A 21,476-nucleotide genomic window follows, 5' to 3' on the forward strand; every position below is an offset into this window, starting at 1 on the left:
TATTCATCAGGATGACTGAAGATGACCCAGGATGAGGCAATTGGGGTTAAGTGACTTGCCCAAGGTCACACAGCTAGTGAGTGTCAAGTGTCTGAGGTGAGATTTGAACTCAGGTCCCCCTGACTCCTGCACTGGTGCTCTATCCACTGCACCACCTAGCTGCCCTATAGATATAGGTAATCTCTACAGAAATGGATAGATAGATAGAACTATAGGTTACATACACACACGCATACACACCTATATATAGACACAATATATAGATATAAACACAATACATATGTGTGTGTGTGTGTGTGTGTGTGTGTGTGTGTGTGTGTGTACCTGACAGGTACTGAAATTGGATCTGTCATAGATTGGAAATTAAGTAGGAGGAAGAGAGAAAGCTACATTGCATTGTGCTAGGTGGATGGGGACTTGTCCAGTCTATGAGCTCCAGAGTGAGTTGGGCTTAAGTCTTGATCTTTAAGCAAGAAATGCAGCCAGTAAACTCAGAGGAAAAAAGGCAGCTTTTGGGCATGGAATGTACCTTCCCCTGGGTAGAACACCAGAAGAGAGGAGAAGAAGAATAAGGAGAAGGAGGACAAGAGCTGCTACGCACTGGCAGGTTGTGTTTGTCCTTCATTCTTGAAGAGGACCATGGCATCACAATGATGACATGACTTGCAGCTGACTTTGATTTGAGTGAGGGAGGGCTGTGCAAGGTCACCATCCTCACTTTCTTCTGCTAAGTCATCTGGATCCAGTGGCCTGATATTCGTCAGGATGACTGGAGATGGCCCAGTGAGACCTTGGACCATTGTATAAATCAGAGTTAGTAAGTCTTTTACAGTTGATTATCTTTAGAGTATTGCTGTTACTATGCACATTGTTCCGGTTCTTCTCACTTCACTTTGAATCAGTTCATGTAAGTCTTTCTACGGTTTTCTGAAACCATCCCTTCCATCATTTCTTCCAGCATAGTCATATTCTAGTTTATTTATATGCTATAGCTTGTTTAACCATTCCTCAGCTGATGGGTATCCCTTCAGTTTCCAATTCTTTGTCACCACAAAATATTATGTACGATGTTTTCATACATATGAATCCTTTTCCTTTTTCTTTGAACCCCTTGGGATTACTTAGAAACACCTAATAGTGGAGGGAGAAGTTTCAGTTTTATGATGAGTTAGGAGGCCAGATTGTAGAGGGTGAAGAAGAGAGTGAGAGGAAAAGGAAGGGAACACACTTATTGTAGATGGTCTTCTCAAGGAGATTAGCCATGAAAGGGAGCAGAGATAAAGCATAACAGCTAATGGGCAGGATTGATCCAGTGAAGGGTTTTTTTTTGAGGACAGAGAAGAGATGACTGTGTTTGTGGGCAGTACAAGCATCACTAGACAAACAGAGGCTATAGATTAGTGAGAGAGTGGGGATGGTAGAAGAGACAGTCTGTTGGAGAAGGCAGAGTAGAATGGGATCTCTTGTGCATGTAGAAGGGTTAGCCTTGAAAAAAAAGAAGGGCCACCTCCTTATGTAAGACAGAGGTGAAAGAAGATAGTAAAGGAAGATGGAAGTGATATGAGATGAGGAGAAGAGTAGAAGAGGGAGCTCTCTACAAATGGCCTCCCTTTTTCAGTGAGAAATGAGCTAAAGTTCTTGACTGAAAGGGTTGGCATCGGGGGGGGGGGGGGTCCATAGGAGCATGGAGGAGGGATGAAAAATATAGAGAAGGTGAATTGGTGAGTGGGATAGTGAATCGATTCAGGAGGCATGAAAAGCATTGCATCGCAACCATAAAGGCCCTGTTATACATATACTCATTGAAGGCTCAATCAGCAGTTTTGTGATTTTTGTCAGCTTCATTCAGCAGCATGTTTTTTGCTGTTTCTCTTTCGTTTTCAAAGAGAGGCTATCAGGGAAGTAATGTGATGACATGCAAGTGAATTGGATTTAAGTGAAGGAGGTCTGTGCAAAGTTGCCGGCCTCACTTTCACCTCCAAAGTCGTCTGGGTCCAGTGGCAAGATATAGATCAGGACAACTGGAGATGGCCCCAGATGCAATGGGGATCCTTGGTCTTTTCAAACTAAAGTCTTTAACAGGTCTCTACTTAACTGAGGCAAAGCCTATTCAGGGTAAAATGTAAAAATTAAAAATTTTAGTGTCTGAAACTTTTTTTTCCTCCTTTTATCTTAAAGTTCAGCTTTTACCCCAAATCACTCTGGCTCTCATTGACTGGGCATTAATAGGTTCCAGGCCAAGCCCAAATTGGTCATTATTTGGGCCCTGATTGGCTCAGAATGAATGTACATAGCAATTGTTTCTGTTTTGGCCAGAAACCCTGAGGATCTTTCCCTCCTATATCTATTTTTTTTTTTAAAGAAGTCACTCTTTGCTTCATTTCTTATCAAGCCTTAATCGCTGAATAGCAAGCAGCATGTAAATAGGAATGAAGGCAGCTGATGGTAGAAGTGCATCCAAGACTGAGACTTAGTAGAATCATAATGACAGGATAAGGAGACAAGGGCCACTCTCTATATGTGTAGGGTTGAGCTGGTTCACCATAGGGTGGAGACAGGGAAGCAAGAAGTATGTAGCCAGAGCAGGGATGATAGCCTTCCAAAGAATGGAGGGGTCTGAGGTCATAGTAAGGCAGAAAGAGAGGTGGAAAGACAACAAACTGGGATCAGATGAGGAAATTTCAGCATTCACCAATGTGGAAGTGAAATATCTGTAGATAATAGCAATACGTAGGGCAGGGGTAGGGAACCTGTGGCCCTGTGCTCATATTTGGCCTTCTAGGTCCTTGAGTACTACCTTTTGACTGAGTCTAAGTTTTATAGAACAAATCCTTTTATTAAGGGGATTTGTCCTGTGAAGTTTGGATTCAGTCAAAGGGTCACACTTGAGGACCTAGAGGACCTAAATTCTAGGGTATGAATAACTCTATGTAAGACCTAAAGTGGGATGATGGTGTAGGTAAGTAAGTAAATTAAGCAACTGGGAGATTAGAGCATTTGAGGGAGTATCATAATGTATGTTGAAGCCCTATAGTATGGGGGCACAAGTTGGGAAGGAAAGAAAGACAGTGAGCCAGAAACTAAATTTTTTTAAAAATTGATTTATTTTTAGTTTTCACTATTCAGTTCCATAAGATTTTGAGTTCCAAATTTTTTCCCCATCCCTCCTCTCCTCTCATCCCCAAACAGCATGCAATCTGATACAGGTTTTACACATGCACACACACACACACACACACACACACATATATTCATATTAAATGTATTTTCACATTAGTCATGTTGTAAAGAAGAATTAGAACCAATGGGAGGAACTACTAGAAAGAAGAAAGAAGGAACTAAATTTGTCTAGGAAAGAAGAGTATCCTGGAGGCCAGTATATAACAGGTACCAGAATCTTGACCGGATGTTAAATATGGATTGAATGAAGTTGAAAGGAAGAGAGGATATTGAATGACAGTGGTAGAGGGAAAGTCTAGAAGCCATGATGGGGAGTAACAAGTATTCTGATTAGTAAGGAAGGAAAGCTATGAGTAAAACTATAACCAATATTGGAAAAGGTGGCAAAGGAGACTGTGTCATCAGGAAGGAGTCAGGTCTCAGTGATAGCAAGAAAACTGAAGAAGTCAGAAGGGAAATGGTTTAAGATGAAAACAAGTTCATTACCTATGGAGCACTGTGGAAGGGTTGGGTAGCTTTGGAGAGTGGACTGGTGGGGGATAGGGGACTGAGTTGAGGAGGATGAGAATAAGGCAGTGGGCAGTGGGGGATGGAGAATGGGGTTTGAACAATAACAGTTGGAGGGTTCATAATCCCTGGGATAAAGAGGGTATGATGAGCAAGGAATATGTTGATTATTGAGGAATGAGATCAGGTAGATTATCATAACTGGAGTAGGGGAGTTGTAGGGGGTTGTTCAGCCTGGAGATTAGTCATTCCAATGCAGCAGGGTATAACTGGAAAAGAGTGGGAGGGGACCCACTTAGTGGCAAGTGCTGGTGAAGCAACTCCTGTGGAGATGGTGTTGTAGGAGGTTGGAGAGTTTAATTACTAAGCTATCAGACATAGACTTTTATATGAGAAAATTCTTTGATGCAATTAAAACTAAGGAATGTTAGTTCTTGAAAAACTCAAATTTAAATGAAACATGTTAGATTATAGTTCACCACAACCATCTTCTTTTTTATATATAGTTTCTCTGCCCTGGTCTAAACACATATAGAAATACTGTGTTCAGGCCGGAATGCCAAATTATGTAGGAAGAATATTGACAAGCTAGAGTGTATTCAAAATTGGGAGACAAGAATGGTCAAAACAACTCAAAAAATACAAGAGGGCAGAATATGCAAACTGTTGACTAGGTGGATTTGATTTTTATTACTGGAAAAATTCTTGAACTTCCTATTGAAGCAATAGTTCATGAGTACTTAGAATGTGGAATAGTAATCCCTAAAAGCTAGCAAAACAACTTCATCAGAAACAGGTTATACCAGACTAACTTAATTTCCTTTTTTGACAGAGTTAATATGAGGTAAATGCTGTAGATATGATATACTTAGATTTTGATAAAGTCCTTTGATAAGTTTTTGTTACCCTGGTTAACAGGATCCAGAGGGGACTAGATAATCGCACATTTGGTGCATTTAAAGTCATTATGGTCCAATTCAACAAACATTTATTCAGTGCTTATTATGTAATAGATGCTGAGAATACCAAGACAAAAATGTTGTTGCTCAGTCGCATCCAACCCTTCAAGACTCCATTTGGAGTTTTCTTGGTAGAGATACTGTAGTGGTTTGTCATTTTCTTCTCCAGCTCATTTTACAGAGGAGGAAACTGAGATAAACAGAGTTAAGTGACTTGCCTAGGGCCAAACAGTTAATAAAGATCTGAGGATGGATTTGAATTCAGGTCTTCCTGATTTCAGGCCTGGTACCCTATCCATTATGCTGCCTAGTTGTCCTAAGACAAAAATAGAAGAGCTTTTGTCTTCAAAGAGTTTAAATTCTATTGCATGGGTATAATATCTACACAGATTGTTTAATGCTAAGTTATTTGAGGAGGAAGAAAAAAGCTAAAAGGAGGCAATTAGTATTAGAATCATGGAGAAAGTGGCATCTGAGTTGAACCTTGAAATAAGACAAAGGATTCTTAGAGATGATGAGGAGGAGGGGGCGCAGCTTAAACAAATACATAGGGACTAGAGGTGGCACAATATTGACTTGGAAAGAGGTGTCCAGTAGAATGCCCCAGAGATGTGTCCTTCTTGAACCTGTGGTGTTAAACACTAATAATTAATTTGGATGAAGCCATAGAAAGTATTGTCAATTTATCAATTGATATGAAGATGGGAGGGGTAGCTAACACACTGCCTGACAGAGACAGGATCCAAGAAGATTTTGGCAGGCTAGGGCAATGGATCAAGCTGAGTAAGATAGATTTAAAGTTAGAGATAAAAGTGAAGTCTCATTTGATCCTTTCATAGCTGCTAACTATCATCTTTTGTCTCTTTTGTCCTTTGTAACTAAACTCCTTGAAAAGGCTTTCTTTAATGCCGACCTACACTTTCTCTCCTTTCACTCTCTTCTTAACCCTTTACAATATGGCTTCCAACATCATCATTCTACCAAAACTACTCTCTAAAGTGACTAATGATCTTTTAGTTGTCTATTCGAATAGGTTTTCTCAATTCTCATTCTCATTGATCTCTCTACAGTCTCTGACACTTAAAAAAATTTAATATTTTATTTTTTAATTATGTGTAAAAACAAAATTTAAAATTGTTTATTAAATTTTGAGTTTCAAATTCTCTTCCTACCTTTACTCCCCACTCCTTGAGAAGGTAAGCAATTTTATATGGGTGATAAATGTTGCAGCCATGCAAAACATTTTTCCACATATGTCATGTTATGGAAGAAAACACAAACCAAAAAAATCCCTAACAAAGCCAAGAAAAATAATGTTTTTAAAAAAGTAGGCTTTGATCTGTATTCACATTCCATCAGTTCTTTCTCTGGAGGTGGATAGCATTTGTCATCACAAGTCCTTCAGAACTATCTCAGAACATCGAATTGCTGAGAATAACTAAGTCATTCATAGTTGCTGTTGTTGTGTACAATATTATGGTTTTACTCATTTCACTTTGCATCAGTTCATGTAAGGCTTTCCAGGGTATTTCTGCGAGCATCCTGTTCATCATTTCTTAGAGCAGGACAGTATTCCATCATAGCCATATGCCCACAATTTGTTCAGCCATTCCCCATCTGATGACCATCCCCTCAATGTCTGCTTGCTTGCCACTACAAAAAGAGCTGCTATAAATATTTTTGTACACATAGATCCTTTCCCTTTTTAAAAAAAATTTTTTTTTGGAATATAGAGCTACTAGTGGTATTTCTGGGTCAAAGGGTATACACAGTTTTCTAGCCTTTTGGACACAGTTCCAAATTACTTTCCAGAATGGTTGGATCAGTTCACAACTCTACCAACAGTGCATTAGTGATCAATTTATCCTCATCCCCTTCAACATTTGTCATTTTACTTTTTTGTTATGTTAGTCAATCTGATAGGTATGAAGTGGTACCTCAGAGCTATTTTAATTTTCATTTCTCTAATAAATAGCGATTTAGAGCACTTTTATATGACTATAGATATCTTTGTCTACTTCATCTGAAAACTACCTGTTCATATTCTTTAACCATTTATCAACTGGAGAATGACTCTTATTCTTCTAAATTTGACTCAGTTTTGTATATATTTGAGAAATGAGACTTTTATCAGAGAAACTTGCTTCAAATTTTTTTCACAGTTACTATTGCTAACTGTATTTCCCTCCATCCTATGTCCCTTCCCCCATTTTTTCTGTTCTTTCTCTCCTTTTACCCTGTCCCTCCTCAGAAGTGTTTTGCTTCTAACTATCCCTCCCCAATCTGCTCTCCCTTCTATCAACCCCCCCTTCCCCCGCAATGGCCCTTCTCTTATCCTCTTCCCTTCCCACTTTCCTGTAGGGTAAGTTAAATAGAGTTCTGTACCCCATTGAATGTGTATGTTACTCCTTCTTTGAGTCAATTGTGATGAGAGAAAGGTTCACTCACTCTCACTCTCCCTCACCTTCTCCCTCTTCCCCTCCACTGCAAAAGCTTTTTTCTTGCCAGTTTTATGTGAGATAATTTACCCCATTCTACCTCTCCCTTTCTCCCAGTACATTCCTCTCTCTCACCAGTTAATTTTATTTTTTAGATATCTTCCCTTCATATTCAATTCACTCTTATGCCCTCTGTCCATATATGATCCTTCTAACTGCCTCAATAATGAGAAAGGTCTTATGAATTACAAATATCATCTTCCCATGTAGAAATGTAAACAGTTTAAAATTATTAAGTCCCTTATGATTCCCCTTTTCTATTTACCTTTTTAATGCTTCTCTTGAGTCTTGTATTTGAAAATCAAATTTTCTGTTCAGCTCTGGTCTTTTTCATCAAGAATTCTTGAAAGTTCTCTGTCTCACTGAATATCTATTTTCTCCTCCAAAGGATTATTGCTGGGTAAGTGATTCTGAATTGTAATCCCTGCTCCTTTACCCTCCAGAATACATATTGCAAGCCCTCTGATACTTTAATGTAGAAGATGCTAAATCTTATGTTATCCTGACTGTGGCTCCACTATACTTGAATTGTTTCTTTCTGGCAGCTTTCAATTTCTCCTTGACCTGGGAAATCTGGAATTTGACTATAATATTCCTGCTAGTTTTTATTTTGGGATCTCTTTCAGGAGGTGACAAGTGGATTATTTCAATTTCTATTTTACTCTTTGTTTCTAGAATATCAGGGCAGTTTTCTTCAATAGTTTCTTGAAAGATGATGTCTAGGCTCTTTTTTTGATAATGACTTTCAGATAGTCCAATAAAAAATTCTCTCTCCTGTATACATTTTCCAGGTGAGTTATTTTTCCAATGAGATATTTCACATTATCTTATATTTTTTTTCATTCTTTTGGTTTTGTTTTTATTGTTTTTTTATTTCTCATAAAGTCATTCGCTTCCATTTGCTCCACTGTAATTTTCAAGGAAATTATTTTCTTCAGCAAGCTTTTGTACCTCTTTTTCCATTTGACCAATTCTGTTTTCTAAGGCATTTTCCTCCTCATTGGCTTTTTGGATCTTTTGCCATTTGGCTGTGCTATTTTCTTCACTATTTTTTTATCTCCCTTACCAAGCTGTTGGCTTGTTTCTCATGATTTTCTTGCATTGCTCTCATTTCTCTTCCCAATTTTTCTTCTACCTTTCTTACTTGATTTTCAAAATCCTTTTTGAGCTCTTCCATGGCCTAAAACTAATTCATATTTTTCTTGGAGGCTTTGGATGTAGGAGTTTTGAGTATATTGTCTTCTTCTGAGTGTGTGTTTTGATCTTTCTTGTCATCATAGTAACTTTCAATAGTCAGAGTTTTTTTCCATTGTTTGCACATTTTCCCACTTATTAGTTGACTTGTAAGTCTTTGTTAAAGTAGGGCTCTGCTTCCAGGGTGGGAGTCACACTTTTCTAAGTTTCAGGGGGTTTGTGCAGCTATTTTCAAAGATACTTTTTAGAGACCTGTAAGTTTTCAATCCTTCCAAGGTGTTATGATCTAAGAAGAGGTGTTTCTTCCTCTCCTCACCTGTGCTCTGATTTGTGAGAGACCACAAGCACTCTTTTCTACCCTGGAACTGTGAGGAAGGTCCCAACTCTGCTGTAGTAGCAAGCTCTGGTATACTAATTCTCCTCCTCACCCCAAGGCTGCCACCCAGGACCTGGATCTGAATATGGGCAAAGCAACAGAGTCCTGCCTCAGTGCTAGCAAAAAGACCCCTGAAATCTTCTTCTGATTAGTTTTTCAAGCCCCTTACCTTCTGTGGACTGAAAGTTCTGGAGGCAGCCACTGCTGCTGCTACCACTGCTGCTAATGCTGCAACTGCTCATTCAGTCACTTCCAAGGCCTTTTCCTGGCTTACTGGGGCTGAGGCTGTACTGGCATAATCTGCCCTGCACTGTGCTCTACTCTTACCTAGGTGCGATGGACCTTTCCTGCTGATCTTCTAAGTTGTCTTTGGCATCTGTGGGCTGAAGGGTCTGGAAACTGCCACTGTTGTGACTGGTTCAGTTGCCCCGAGGCCTGTTCTGACTTTGCTGGGGCCAGATCTGCACTAGAGAGGCCTGTGCTGAACTGCACTCCTCTCTCAGCCTTGTTCAACAGACCTTTCCTGTCAATCTTCCAGGTTGTCTTGGCCTGGAAATTTGTTTGGTTACATCTTTTTGTGGGTTCTGCTGCTCTAGAATTTGTTGAGTCATTTTTTTAAAGGTATTTGGAGGGGTTTTGGGGATAGCTCAGGCAAATCCCTGCCTTTCCTCTGCCATCTTGGCTTCACTGGTCCCTATTTTGTTTTTTAAGGTGTCATGTTTTTTCAGGGGTTTTTTTTGTCCATCCTTTACCAAACAATTGACTCTTTTTCCCCCCATGATTTTCTTTCATCACTCTCATTTCTTTTCCCAATTTTTCTTCCACCTATCTTATCTGATTTTTAAAATCCTTTTTTGAGCTGTTCTAGGAATTATTTTTTAGGCTCAAGACCAATTCACATTTTTCTTTGAGACTTTGGTTGTAGCAGTTTTGACTTTGTTGCCTTCTTCTGAGTTTGTGTTTTTGACCTTTCCTTCCACCACAGGACCTTTCTATAGTCAGGTTCTTTTTTCTCTTTCTTTTTTGGGGGGCTCATTTTCCAGCCTATTTCTTGACTTTTAACTTTATTTTAAATTTGAGCTCTGCTCCTGGAGTGGAGAAGGAGTGCCTTCAAGTTTCAGGGTTTTTTGGGAAGCAGTTTTCAGAGATAGTTCTGGGGGTCTGTAAGTTTTCAGTTCTTCCAAGGTGGTATGATCTAAGAAGAGGTGTAATTACTACTCTCTTGGCCTGTGTTCTGGTCTGTGAGGAACCTCATGCACTTTTTTCTGTCCTAGAATTGTGGTCAGGGTCCCCATGGCCCTGGGGTAGCAAGTTTTTGTGAGTTAGTGATCTTCCTCACCCTGAGACTGAGACTCAGGTCTATGACCCAGATGCTGGTATGGGCAATGCACCCTGTGCCAGCAGAAAGATCTCTCTAGTCTCCTTCTGACTGGTTGTCCAACCCTTTTACTGTCTGTGACCTAAGAACTCTGGAAACCATTACTATTGATAGTTGCCCCCAAGGCCTCTGGCTTGCTAAGGCAGGACCTGCTCCTGACTTGCCTTTCCCCTCTGTGTTACTTCGCTAGGTAACGGCATCAGCTCCCATGGATTTAATTACCCTCTCCGGGGCTGATTATTCCCAAAACTACATTTTCTGCTCTACTCTCTCTCTTGACCTCAAATCTCATATTTCCTACGACTTTTCAGATATCTTGAACTTGATGTCCAGTAGACAATTTAAACACAGAATGTCTAAAACAGAACTTATTATCTTCCCCTCAAAACCTCCCACCTTCTCTGTTACTGTAGAGGGCAACACCACCTTTCCAATACCCCAGGCTCTCAACCTTGAAGTCATACTGAATTTCTCACTATCTCTCACCCTTATATCCAATTTGTTGCCAAGATCTGCTGATTTCACCTTTGCAGCATCTCTTGAATACACCCTTTTCTCTCCTCTGACCCTGCCACCAGTCTAGTGCAGGCCCTCCTCACCTCGTACCTAGAAGACTGCCATAGCCTGCTGGTGGGTCTGCCTGTCCCAGGTCGCTCCCACTCTAATTCATTCTCCATTCAGTCACTAAAGTAATTTTCCTAAAACATAGATCCCTACTTGCTAAATTCCAGTGTCATCCTATTTTTTCTAGGAGCAGATACTCTGTTTGGCATTCAAAGTTCTTCCCTTTTTATTTTTCCAATCTTCTTACACCTTACTCTCTAATACACAGTCTTTGATTCAGCTATGCTGGTCTCACCGCTATTCCACAAACAAGATACCCCCATTTCTTAACTCTAGGTATGTTCTATGTCTCCTATGCCTGGAACACTCTTTCTCTGCTCCAACTATTAACTTCCCTGGCTTCTCTAGTCCCAATTACAATCCCACTTTCACAGAAAGCCTTCTACAACTCCTTTTAATTCCAGTGACTTTCCTCTATTAATTTCTTTATGTTTATCCTCTATAAATTTATTTATATAAATTAATATTATTATATATACAAATCCTGTATAAATTACATTTGCCTTGTATATATTTATTGGAACATTGTCCACCCCCCATTAAATTTTAAACTCCTTGAGGTTAGGGACTGTCTTTTGCCTCTTTTGGTAGACCTAGCAGTTAGAGCAAATGCTTGGCACATAGTAGGAGCTTAGTAAATGTTTATTGATTATACCCATATTCACATATATACATGTGCGTATATATATATATATATATGTATATATATGTTGTGTGTGTGTGTGTGTGTGTGTGTGTGTGTGTACACATATACATGAAAATAACTGCCTTAGGAGGTGCTGAGTTTCCCCACTCTGGAGGTTTTCAGGTACAGGCTGGACCACCATTGCTTGTGTTATTGTAGAGACACTGTCTGTTTGGATGTGAATTAGACTAGATGACCTCTGAGTTCTCATCCTCTGAGTTTCTATGTTTCTCTTTATGTCTGGCCTTGTCTCTTTTCCTTGCCCTCACAGTGATTATCATGTGTGGCACACCAGAGTCTGTTAATGCCCTCAAGGGTAATCACAAATCAGACGAAGACATCGTCATCATTCTGGTGGATATTTTCAAGTGAGTATCACTCCAAGCACCCTCCTTCTCTTGAGACTGTGATAAAGGACAATGACATAGTGAGTACAGCACTGAGTCTAGGCTCAGAAGTCTGAGGTTCAAATCCCACTATTGCCTGAAGCTCGCTAATTATCTTAAGGAAGCCTCTCCCTGGGCCTCACTTTTCTCTTGTATAGAATTAGAGGGCTGGACTAAAGAGCTTCTGAGGTCCTTTGTGACTCTCATGCTATGATCTTATAAATACGTTTCCCTGTGAAACGTTATTTCCTGCCACATTTTCCATGGCGTCTGTAGATGATGTACTGAAGATATATAGCTTTTGAATACAGCTTCATTTCTCCTTTAAATTCCATTAAATTAAAAATCACAGACTTTTTGGATTAGGACAAATGTTGGAAATGATTTAGCTTAATTTCCTTATTTCGTAAATGACAATACTAAGAGCCAGAGAGTGATTTTCAATAAACATTTATTGAATGGCTAAAATTCACAAGGCAATATATTAAGACTGAGGGAGATAATATATGACATGGTTTCTAACCTCAAGGAGATTATAATCCATATGTAGCTAAAGTTTACAAAAAATGGACTATAATGAATGAGGGGGGGTTCAAAATGAGACAATATATTGAAAGTGCTTTGTAAACTGTCAGTAGTACTAATGGAGCTGTTATAATGTTTTAAGTGCTCTTACTACTAATAAAACAAAGCTTTGTGAAAGTTCAAAAGATGGAGAGATGACTCCTAACTGGAGGAATCAGAGAAGGGGGCTATACTAGGTGAGCTGAGTGATAAAGATGGGTGGTATTTCAACAGGAAGAACTCAATGGAAGGGCATTTCAGGCATTAGGAATGGCATGAGCAAAGGCATGGATATAGGAGAGAATGGTAAAGATGGGAGAATGATGAGTAGTTCAATTTGGCCATAGTACAGAGTGAGTGAATAAGAATAACAAAAGATGAAACTCTAAAGACATGATGCAACCAAATTATCAAGGATCCTGAATGCCAGACTAAGCAAAATGGACTTTATTCAGTAGATGACAGGATGGTGATGATGGGGATCCATGGGAAATTTTGAATGAGGCAATAATGTCATGAGAACTGTGCACTCAGAAGATTTATCAGGTAATTATTTGTAGGATGGATTTAAAGGAGATTGGTCTGGGGGTTAATGCAACAGCTTAGGCAGAAATGATTCAGGCCATGAGGGAGGAAAGAAAGGAATATGAAAGACTTTTTAGAGGTAGAGTAGCTGTGGAAAGAGATGAGGAAGAATCACAGATGATTTCAAGGTTTAAAGTTGAAATGAGTTGGAGGATGGTAGAAACATGAGCAGAAAATAGGAAAGGTAGGAGGAAAAAAAAAACAAATTTGGCAGGTGGGGTGGGGGGAAGATAATGAGTTTAATTCTGCACATGTTGGATTGGAGGTGATGTCCAGGGGCAGCTGGAAATTCTCCATTTGATTCTATTACTGCTAGCAGTGAACAGACTAGAATTCATTATAAGATGAAATAAAATAGGAATTTGAAAGCTCCATTACCCTATACTCTCACTCGCCTGCCTAGCCAAGTCTAGCAGGAATGATGAATCAACTGATTACTGTCTCTATACACTGAAGAGTGTAATCAGCCTTTCCATTATGAACAAATAGCCTTTGCTCCCAGTTTACTTTCCTTAGGCCTGTTTTGATAAGAGGTGAGTTCTAGATAAAAAGACCTGGCTTGTGCAATTGATCTTTGCCCTTAGGGAAATATGAACCATAAAATATGTAGAGGTTTTTAAGAAATTCTCTCCTTACCAAGACCAGGGAAGGAGAATTCTGGATAAGGAATTTCCCCCTTTTTTACCTCTCTCCTTCCTTATAACTACTATAAATTAATTTAGAGTAGATGGTCTTAGAGAAGAGCCAATGGGGAACTCAGTAAGTGGTGGTTCTTCGGCCATTTGTTTTAGTTTGAGTCACATGGTTATTTCCTTGTCTGAGGGGATGATTAATTATTGCTTATCTAAGTTCAAATTTTAAAAGTTCAAACCAAAGACTATTACTATGTGCCACATTTTCCTAGCCTTATCATCCACACTGAATATATTTAAGTGGTCATGTTTTTACTGTAGGGGGAAAAGCATCCTCTTCTGTTTAAGCTGAATGTTAAATGCTCAGGAAAAATCAGGCCAGCCACAAGGGTTGGAATGCTTCAATAGTCTTAGTGTATTGAGCCAAAGGAACACTTTGATTTTCCTTTCATTGGATTATAGATCAAAGGATAGAAACCATCTGGTCCAAACTTCTCATTTTACAGATGAAGAATCTATGGCCCAGAGAAGTACTCAACATCACATGGGTAGTATGCAATAGATAGATTTGAACTCAGGTCTTCTGATTCCAGGCCAATGTTCTTTCTACTGTACTCCGCTACCTCCAATCAGTTTGTTTATAACAATCCTGAAGTAGGTCACATTTAGATCTCTAATTCTTATATTCCTTCATCTCCTGAAATCCTTCCTGTGGGAACTCCTCAGTATAGTCATCCTCTATCTGGGAAGCCTTGTTGACAGCCTCTAAGGGTGCTTTAGTATTCAAGTTTATTTAATTTTCAATCTCCTTTGGGGTCCTTTAGGTTGAACCCTATTCCTAATCAGTTGGACTTTACAAGAAAATATAGGAAGAAATGTTGAACTTTTGTCAGACTCAAAAAGAGTGCTTTAGTATTCAAGCAGCATAGAAATTAAGAGTCAGCTAGGTGGCATAGTGGATAGAGTAAGGGGCCTGGAGTCAGGAAAACCTGAGATCAAATGTAGCTTCAGATACTTAGTAGCTTTGTGACCCTGGGCAAGTCACTTACCCTCAATTTGCCTCAGTTTTCCCATCCATAAAATGGGAATGAAATAGTAGCACCTACTTTCCAGGGCTGTTTTAAGGACAAAATGAAATAATATTTGTAAAGTAATTTGCAAATCTTTAAGCATTCTATAAATGCTATTACTAATTAGAAAATTTGGATCCCCTGCATATTTGCAGGTGTATCAGAAAAGTCCATTGACTTGTTTTTGCTTCCCCTTCCTCATCTGTTAAATAGGCTTGAATGGCTGATCTTGATTTCCACCCACAGATACCAATATCTATAAAAGTTGTGAGTTCTTAAAAAGAATATTGCTAAATAGACCAGTGTAATTTAGCCTTGCAAGTACTAGTTTACATACCAAGAGTCTAAAGAAAATGAAGCAGCAGAAATTCAGCATTTTCTGATTCTCCTTTATATTCCTTTTGGCTTATTAGCTAGCAGAAGCTTCCCATCTCCACAGCCAACTGACCAAGAAAGGAGTAAGAAAAAGTGAACATGTGTCAGTCAGTCAAAATGCATTTCTTCAGCCTCTTTTCTGTGTTGAACACTGCAGATACAAAGAAAAACAAGACAGTCTTTACTCTTAATGAGCTCACAGGCTATTGGGAGGCAGGGGGAGAAGATATTAAGAACAGTGGAGTCATAGAAAATTTTGTGACCCAAATGCAATTTTTTTGAGGTAAAATATACAAGGAAACTATTTTTGAGGCTAATTTAAATCTCTTTTATGTCATAAGAAAGTTGCATCTTTGTTTTCAGATGTCTATTTTCAAAAAGAAACCTATGCTTTTTATTTCAGTAACCAGTACTTTGAGAATACCACATCAGCTCCTTACATGAAAAACGTCCTCGTGTTGACATTGCTGCCTGAGAGTTCCAGCTTACCTGACTTACTGAATACCTCATTGGTAACCCACATTTGGTACAATTTTCTTTGCTCTGGGCAATGGGTTCCCATGCTCTAGACCTGAAAATAATGTCTGCTCTTCTCACAGACTTTCACCGTCATTAAAGTCACACAACATTGTGCTAAGGATTAGGCTTGAGCTACTTACTCTATTGTCATGAAAGCTTCATGTTGAGAGAAGCATCTGTCACAGTGAAGTAGAAGGATGAACACAGGGAGTTCTTAGGAGTCACCTAGTTTTGTCTCTCTGGTGGGCCTTGATATGTAATAACATTTGATGAACCATGAGAAGCTTCTCCTCATTCCTCCTCCCTTCCCCACCCTGTTAAGTGTCTCTTAGACAAGCCTATCACCATCAGAGATTCATTTTTGGATTAAGATATTGTCCTTTGTTAAAATTAAAATACTATTGGGGTAGTACAATAATCAATCACTATCTTAATGTGAAAATGTTTATTCAAACCTTTTTAGCCTAGAGTCTTGCGAAGGTTAAATTCGAATAGGTGAAGACTGATGCAGGGGACCTTGGATATCTAGTAGGCACTCTGAGGACCCTGGGAACGTGGAGGGTCAGGGGTCCAGTTGGAGGTGAAGCACACAAAGAAGTGGTTTTATGTAATTTGACCAAGAGCTATTACCACTCATGCTATAGTCTGAGACCCTTCTGTACAACTCTGCTATTGCCCTATCTTAGGGTTGAAAGAACAATCTTTGGAAAGTCAGGAGATTTCTGGTTTTAAATCTGACCCTTATAAGCTGGGTAACTGTGGGCATTTAAGCTTCCTAAGCTCTAGTTTCCTTGTTCATAAAATAGGGAGAATATTATTTGTAGCATCTACTTCATAGTGCTATTTGTGAGGATCAAAAGAAATACACGTAAATGTGAGCCATTTTCATCCTCACCCCCCTCCCCAACATTAGTCTTAGAGTTCTCTGGCTGAACTGGACTATATAACTGTCTTGTTATATGAGCTTAAAACTAGAATATTTGTCTAGACTCAGATTTTCTGTGGGGTTCTCCCCACAATCCCTTCCTTTTAGGTGAAAGATGATTTTGTTCTTGCCCACATGAATGGAATCATGCTGTTTGGACACATGATAAAGCAAGCACTTCAAGACCACACATCTAACTCTTTTTCTCATGCTTTCCGAAACCTCACTTTCCAAGGTACTTATGTATAAAATTTATGTGTGTGAAATATAAAGAAAGTTGAAAAAAAGTTTTGGCATCTGAATTGACCTATGGCAACAATGGAAGGATTTGATGGGATGGTTACTCAAAACATTGCATATCTGTTATGTGGAGATCCATAATTCAACTTTCAAAGAGGACTAGGTAGGATTTAGGTTGGCCGAGGGAAGGCTAAAAAGGAGGATGTTGAAAAAACAAAGGAGATATCCCCACCCCAGGAATTCTAGAATTGTCTAATTTATTGAGACTAAGTGTTGCTAAAACTCCCCCCTTTCTACCCTCACCAGTTCTAATTAGTTAGCTAGAAAATATGAACTTAGCTTCCTGTGTATATTTCAAGGCCTCAGAGATCTGTGAATTACATCTGTGTGGGTGCAGATTACAGTTATTCCTTTCATATCACACTTATTAGTGGTGTGACATCCCCTTTTCCCACCCATCTGGAAAATCTGCATAAAATTTTTTGATCCTCCCTTCATACCAGAGAAGAAGTCTGAATTATTATCATATTAAAAGCTAAAATATGTTGATATTATATAATACTATTCATATTTTTTTTACATTTCTGAATTTCTAAACTTTTTTCTGCATCATCTGTAGCTTCTGCAAAATTCCCCAGAGATTCCCATTTAATTTGTGCCAACAGTTGATATATCAAAACCGTAATGGGGAAAGTCATGATGTGGAAGGGATAACTGTACAATCTATCAGCACTTTTGGTTGTCTTGTTAGTTATTTTGGACAAAAATCTATCACCCAAGTTCAAACCTTGGAAATATGGTCTTCCTGAACTTAACCAGGCTGAATTTCAGACAACACACATACTTACAAGAACACACACACACACACACACACACACACACATGCACACACACTACTCCTTTACAGGGGCTTGTACTTGAAACCTTTCCACCTTGGAAGGGCTTATCAGAATTTTCAGACACCTGGAGTCACATCCACCCATCAGAGAAGTCCATTGGTAGAGGCTGATCTTCTATACCAGAGGTTTCCAAACTTATTTGACCTACCTCCCCTTTTTTAAAAAAATTACTCAGCACCTCCCTGGAAACCTACTCTAACTTTTTTTTGAAATTTGCATCATTTCAAAAAATATAAAAATTTTTAAATAAATGATGCATCTTAAATTTAACAATTTATTGTATATTTGTGGGATCTCCATTGGAATTTTGATGACACAATGTTGTGTCATGTAACCATATAGTATTGTATTATAAACAAGTCATTACATGCACACATTCTTGCCAATATATGCTGAACTTCATGACAATGTGCGACTCACTTGCCTACCAACACTTACTTGTTAAGATCTGTTGGCGGACTTAACCAACAGATTGGTTATAACTTGCATTTTGTATGCTTATTTGAAAAATAATGTAATCACTAGGACTTTTTGTTACCCAATAGATGAACCATATATGAACAGTTTTCACAATTTTCTTCTCTTCTTTCCATACACTTCTACCACCCCTTTATTTTTCAACACTCCCCCCCCAATTACCCCAGAGGCTACTAGTACACCCCATCCCCCTGGATTGTTCCAGCATCCTCCAGGAAGCAGTATTATCCATTTTGAGAACCTATATTCCAGAGCAGTGACATTTACTAAGTATATTTGTTGCCTTTTCTATAGAGATGTTGCAGATCTGCCTTTACCTCCCTCATAGCCCCTCTAATACATTAACTATTGCTGTTCTGCCATCCCACCTTTGTCTCCTTCAGCCCAGAACCCTCATTCTTTCTGATCTCTTAACTTCTTGCTATGGATATTACAACAGATGAAGTTGCCTGAAATTATGTTACATGAAGTACTACGTACTCCATTCATCCTGTACATTTTTTGAGTGTAAGACAGTATATGATTGGAATAATTTCTTTTTCATAAAAGAAATAATTTTGCGGACTACCAAAGGTGCAAATTAAAAACCTAGACTGAAACAAAAAGCTATTCTCCATGCTCCCCATGCCTCTTCCATGAGATTTTCTCTAGAAACTCTTTTGCCACATGAAAGCAGAATGGTGCACTGGAAGGAATCAGTTTTGAAGTTGAAGACCTTAAAGCTCCTGACTCTGCCACTTCCATCCTATTTGACTATGGACAAGTAGTTTGATGTCTCTGGGCCTCTGTTCCTCATCTATAACACAAGTTAAAACCTGAAAATCTCTAAGTTCCTTCCCAGCTCTAAATTTATGACACCATAGTACATCATTCTTTCACTGATTTCCCCTGCACTGAATTCTTAATGAATCTCCAAGCTGGCACATTGAAAAGGGAAAGTAATAAACATTTCTATTCCAATAACCTATTATGTGTCAAGTACCAAGCTAAGCCCTTTGACAAATATTCTCTTATTTGATCATTTGAAAGAGCAATTCACAGTCAGGAGATCTGAGTTCAAATTCCATTTCTACTATAATTCTAGTTGTATGACCTTCTTAGTTCCTCACTTGTGAAATGTGAGAAGTATTCCAGATGTCCTTAAAATTTCCTTCTAACTCTAAATTTTTGATACTATAATACTCTCTAGGAGAGGAAACAACCCCTACTAAGATGAGGCTCCTCAGCATTCTCAGAAATGACTATTAGCCATGAGCCACTGAAATCTCTTTTCTAACCTTTAGATGGCAGCATAGTTCCACACAATGTATGCGATGGGGCTGAAAGAGTGTAATGACTGGTAAAGAATGATCACAAGCTTTTTCTTCAAGTATTCTGGGACATATGGGGTATGGATGCTAAAGCAGTGGATTGAGGAGAGAAAGAAAAATGTGTTTGGGTGTTTCTTCATCCACTCTAACAATTATTTAAGAAGTCATTCATGGCTGTGTCTGCCTAAGGCTGTTCCATTCATTGATGGCTAAAATAAGCTGAAAAACACTGTGATCCTGATATTTCAGTCTATCAATATAAATCGCACAAACTTCAGCTGGTAGAATTCATTGCTTAATTCTGCAGGTTATCCTGCTGCAAGTGGCAAATATAATCAACTTGACTTAAGTCTTTAACCCAATATACAGTCATAGGAAAGAGCCATTGTTAATCATCAGGAAACCTCCAGTAAATAAATAAGAAAACTTACTTTTTCATGTGTTCTTCAGAGATTTGCTGGGACAACCAATTCAGTACATCCTTAATTTGCTCTTAAAAACAAAAGGTACTTCAGTCATTCGTTTATTCATTCAGTTTCATTGCATTATAGCATCAACTATAGCCTGAAAGTGTAAGAAATTTGGTGGTGCCATTTATTTGCCTTCACATTATGGTGCAACATATTACAAGCTTGAGATAATTTCTTTTCCATAAAAGAAATGATTTTGTGGAGCACTAAAGGTGTAATTTAAAGCCCAGACTTTGAAACAAGAAGCCATTCTCCCCATATCTCTCCCATGAGACTTTCTCTAGAAACTCTCTTGCCACATACAAGCAGAATAATGCAGTGGAAGGAACTGTGGTTTTGAAGTTTTGGCTGCCACTTTGAAGTTTGGAGATTTTGGATGTCACTTCCACTCTGTGTCAGTGTCCTAACATCTCTAGGGTTGAATCTGAATACTGACCACTACTAATCCTTACTAATTTTTCCTCTGCAGGAGTTTTAGGTCCTGTAACTCTGGATGAATGGGGCGATATTGACAGTAATGTGACTATTCTGTATACTTCAGCAGATACTAACGAGGTATGTTGGCCTCTAAAAGCTGGATGAGGAGGGTAATTAGGAAAGCAAAAATGTCATGGGGATGTGGCCTAGTGGATAGAGTGCTTTACTCAGTCATCGAGAACTAGATTTGAATGTCAGACACTTGCTAACTGGGAGACCAGGGACAAGCTATTTAACATCTTTTAGTTTCACCTTCCTTATCTGTAAAATGGATAAAATAATAGTACCAGCTTTCTTTGGTAGAGGGATTTTCCTCGCTGAATCACCTTCTCCTTCCCAGTATATTAAATTATGCCAGAGGGCAAAGGATGCGAAAGGATACATTCTATTAATCTTGCCCTTCTATAAATTTCAGTACCACTGAACTGGCAGTTATTTTGTTACTTGTTAGAGGGATTATATCTGTGGTTTCATTGCTTATTGAGAACTCTTATTTGAAGAAGGCTCTTCTACCAAAACAGGGGGGCACCTTCTGTTAAATTTGTTGTTTTAGAATGCTGCCTAGAGCTCTCAGAGGTGTTCACTTGCATTGGTACAAGGGACTTCTTCAAACAGGAGTTCCCAATAAGCAATGAAAGACACTATGTCATCTCATTGTTACTTTATGTTATTTTTTTTATTACAGTCTGTGAACTTGATAAAAGCAAGAACTGTCTTCTTCCCTTCCTCTCCCTCTGTTTCTCCTCTCCCTTCCTCTTTATCTTTTTTCTTCCTTCTCCCCTTCCTTCCTTCCTTCTTCCCTCCCTCCCTGCCTTCCTCCTTCCTTCCTTCTTTCCTTTCTTCCTTCCCATGTGGGCATGGATGGATCAACATAAATGCATGTATGAGGTATCGGGCTTGGGATATCAGTGCAGTCTGAGGTTCTTATCACAGAGGAAAGCTTCTTGGTCCATACAGGACTGTGCCTGAGCTAAGGTTGTATATATAAGGTTGTATAGTTGTAGGTTCTATAGTAATGTAATTGCCTTAGATAAGCTACAGAATGGAGAGGCTCCCTATCAAGTGCCTTACTATATGGCAAAGTGCCAAAAGGAGGTTCTAGTATAGTTGAAGGGAGATGAAAGGTTTATTTTTTTAATTGTCTTA

At 38.9% G+C, this 21,476-nt stretch overlaps 1 protein-coding gene across 2 annotated transcripts in view; it reads left to right on the top strand.

Moving 5' to 3' along the window:
- GUCY2C (guanylate cyclase 2C) overlaps positions 1–21,476 on the top strand; it is a 121,906-nt gene that overhangs the window by 36,874 nt on the left and 63,556 nt on the right. For both annotated transcript variants that reach the window (XR_011977040.1, XM_072653876.1), the window contains exons 6-9: positions 11,673–11,769; positions 15,417–15,525; positions 16,566–16,692; positions 20,323–20,408. Coding sequence is in view for 1 of the 2 variants with exons in the window: in XM_072653876.1 (XP_072509977.1) it covers positions 11,673–11,769; positions 15,417–15,525; positions 16,566–16,692; positions 20,323–20,408 (419 nt within the window). In the remaining variant the exon portion in view is untranslated. The remainder of the gene's footprint in view (positions 1–11,672; positions 11,770–15,416; positions 15,526–16,565; positions 16,693–20,322; positions 20,409–21,476) is intronic.

This window comes from Notamacropus eugenii, chromosome 3 (assembly GCF_028372415.1).
Source record: "Notamacropus eugenii isolate mMacEug1 chromosome 3, mMacEug1.pri_v2, whole genome shotgun sequence".
Classification (NCBI taxonomy): domain Eukaryota; kingdom Metazoa; phylum Chordata; class Mammalia; order Diprotodontia; family Macropodidae; genus Notamacropus; species Notamacropus eugenii.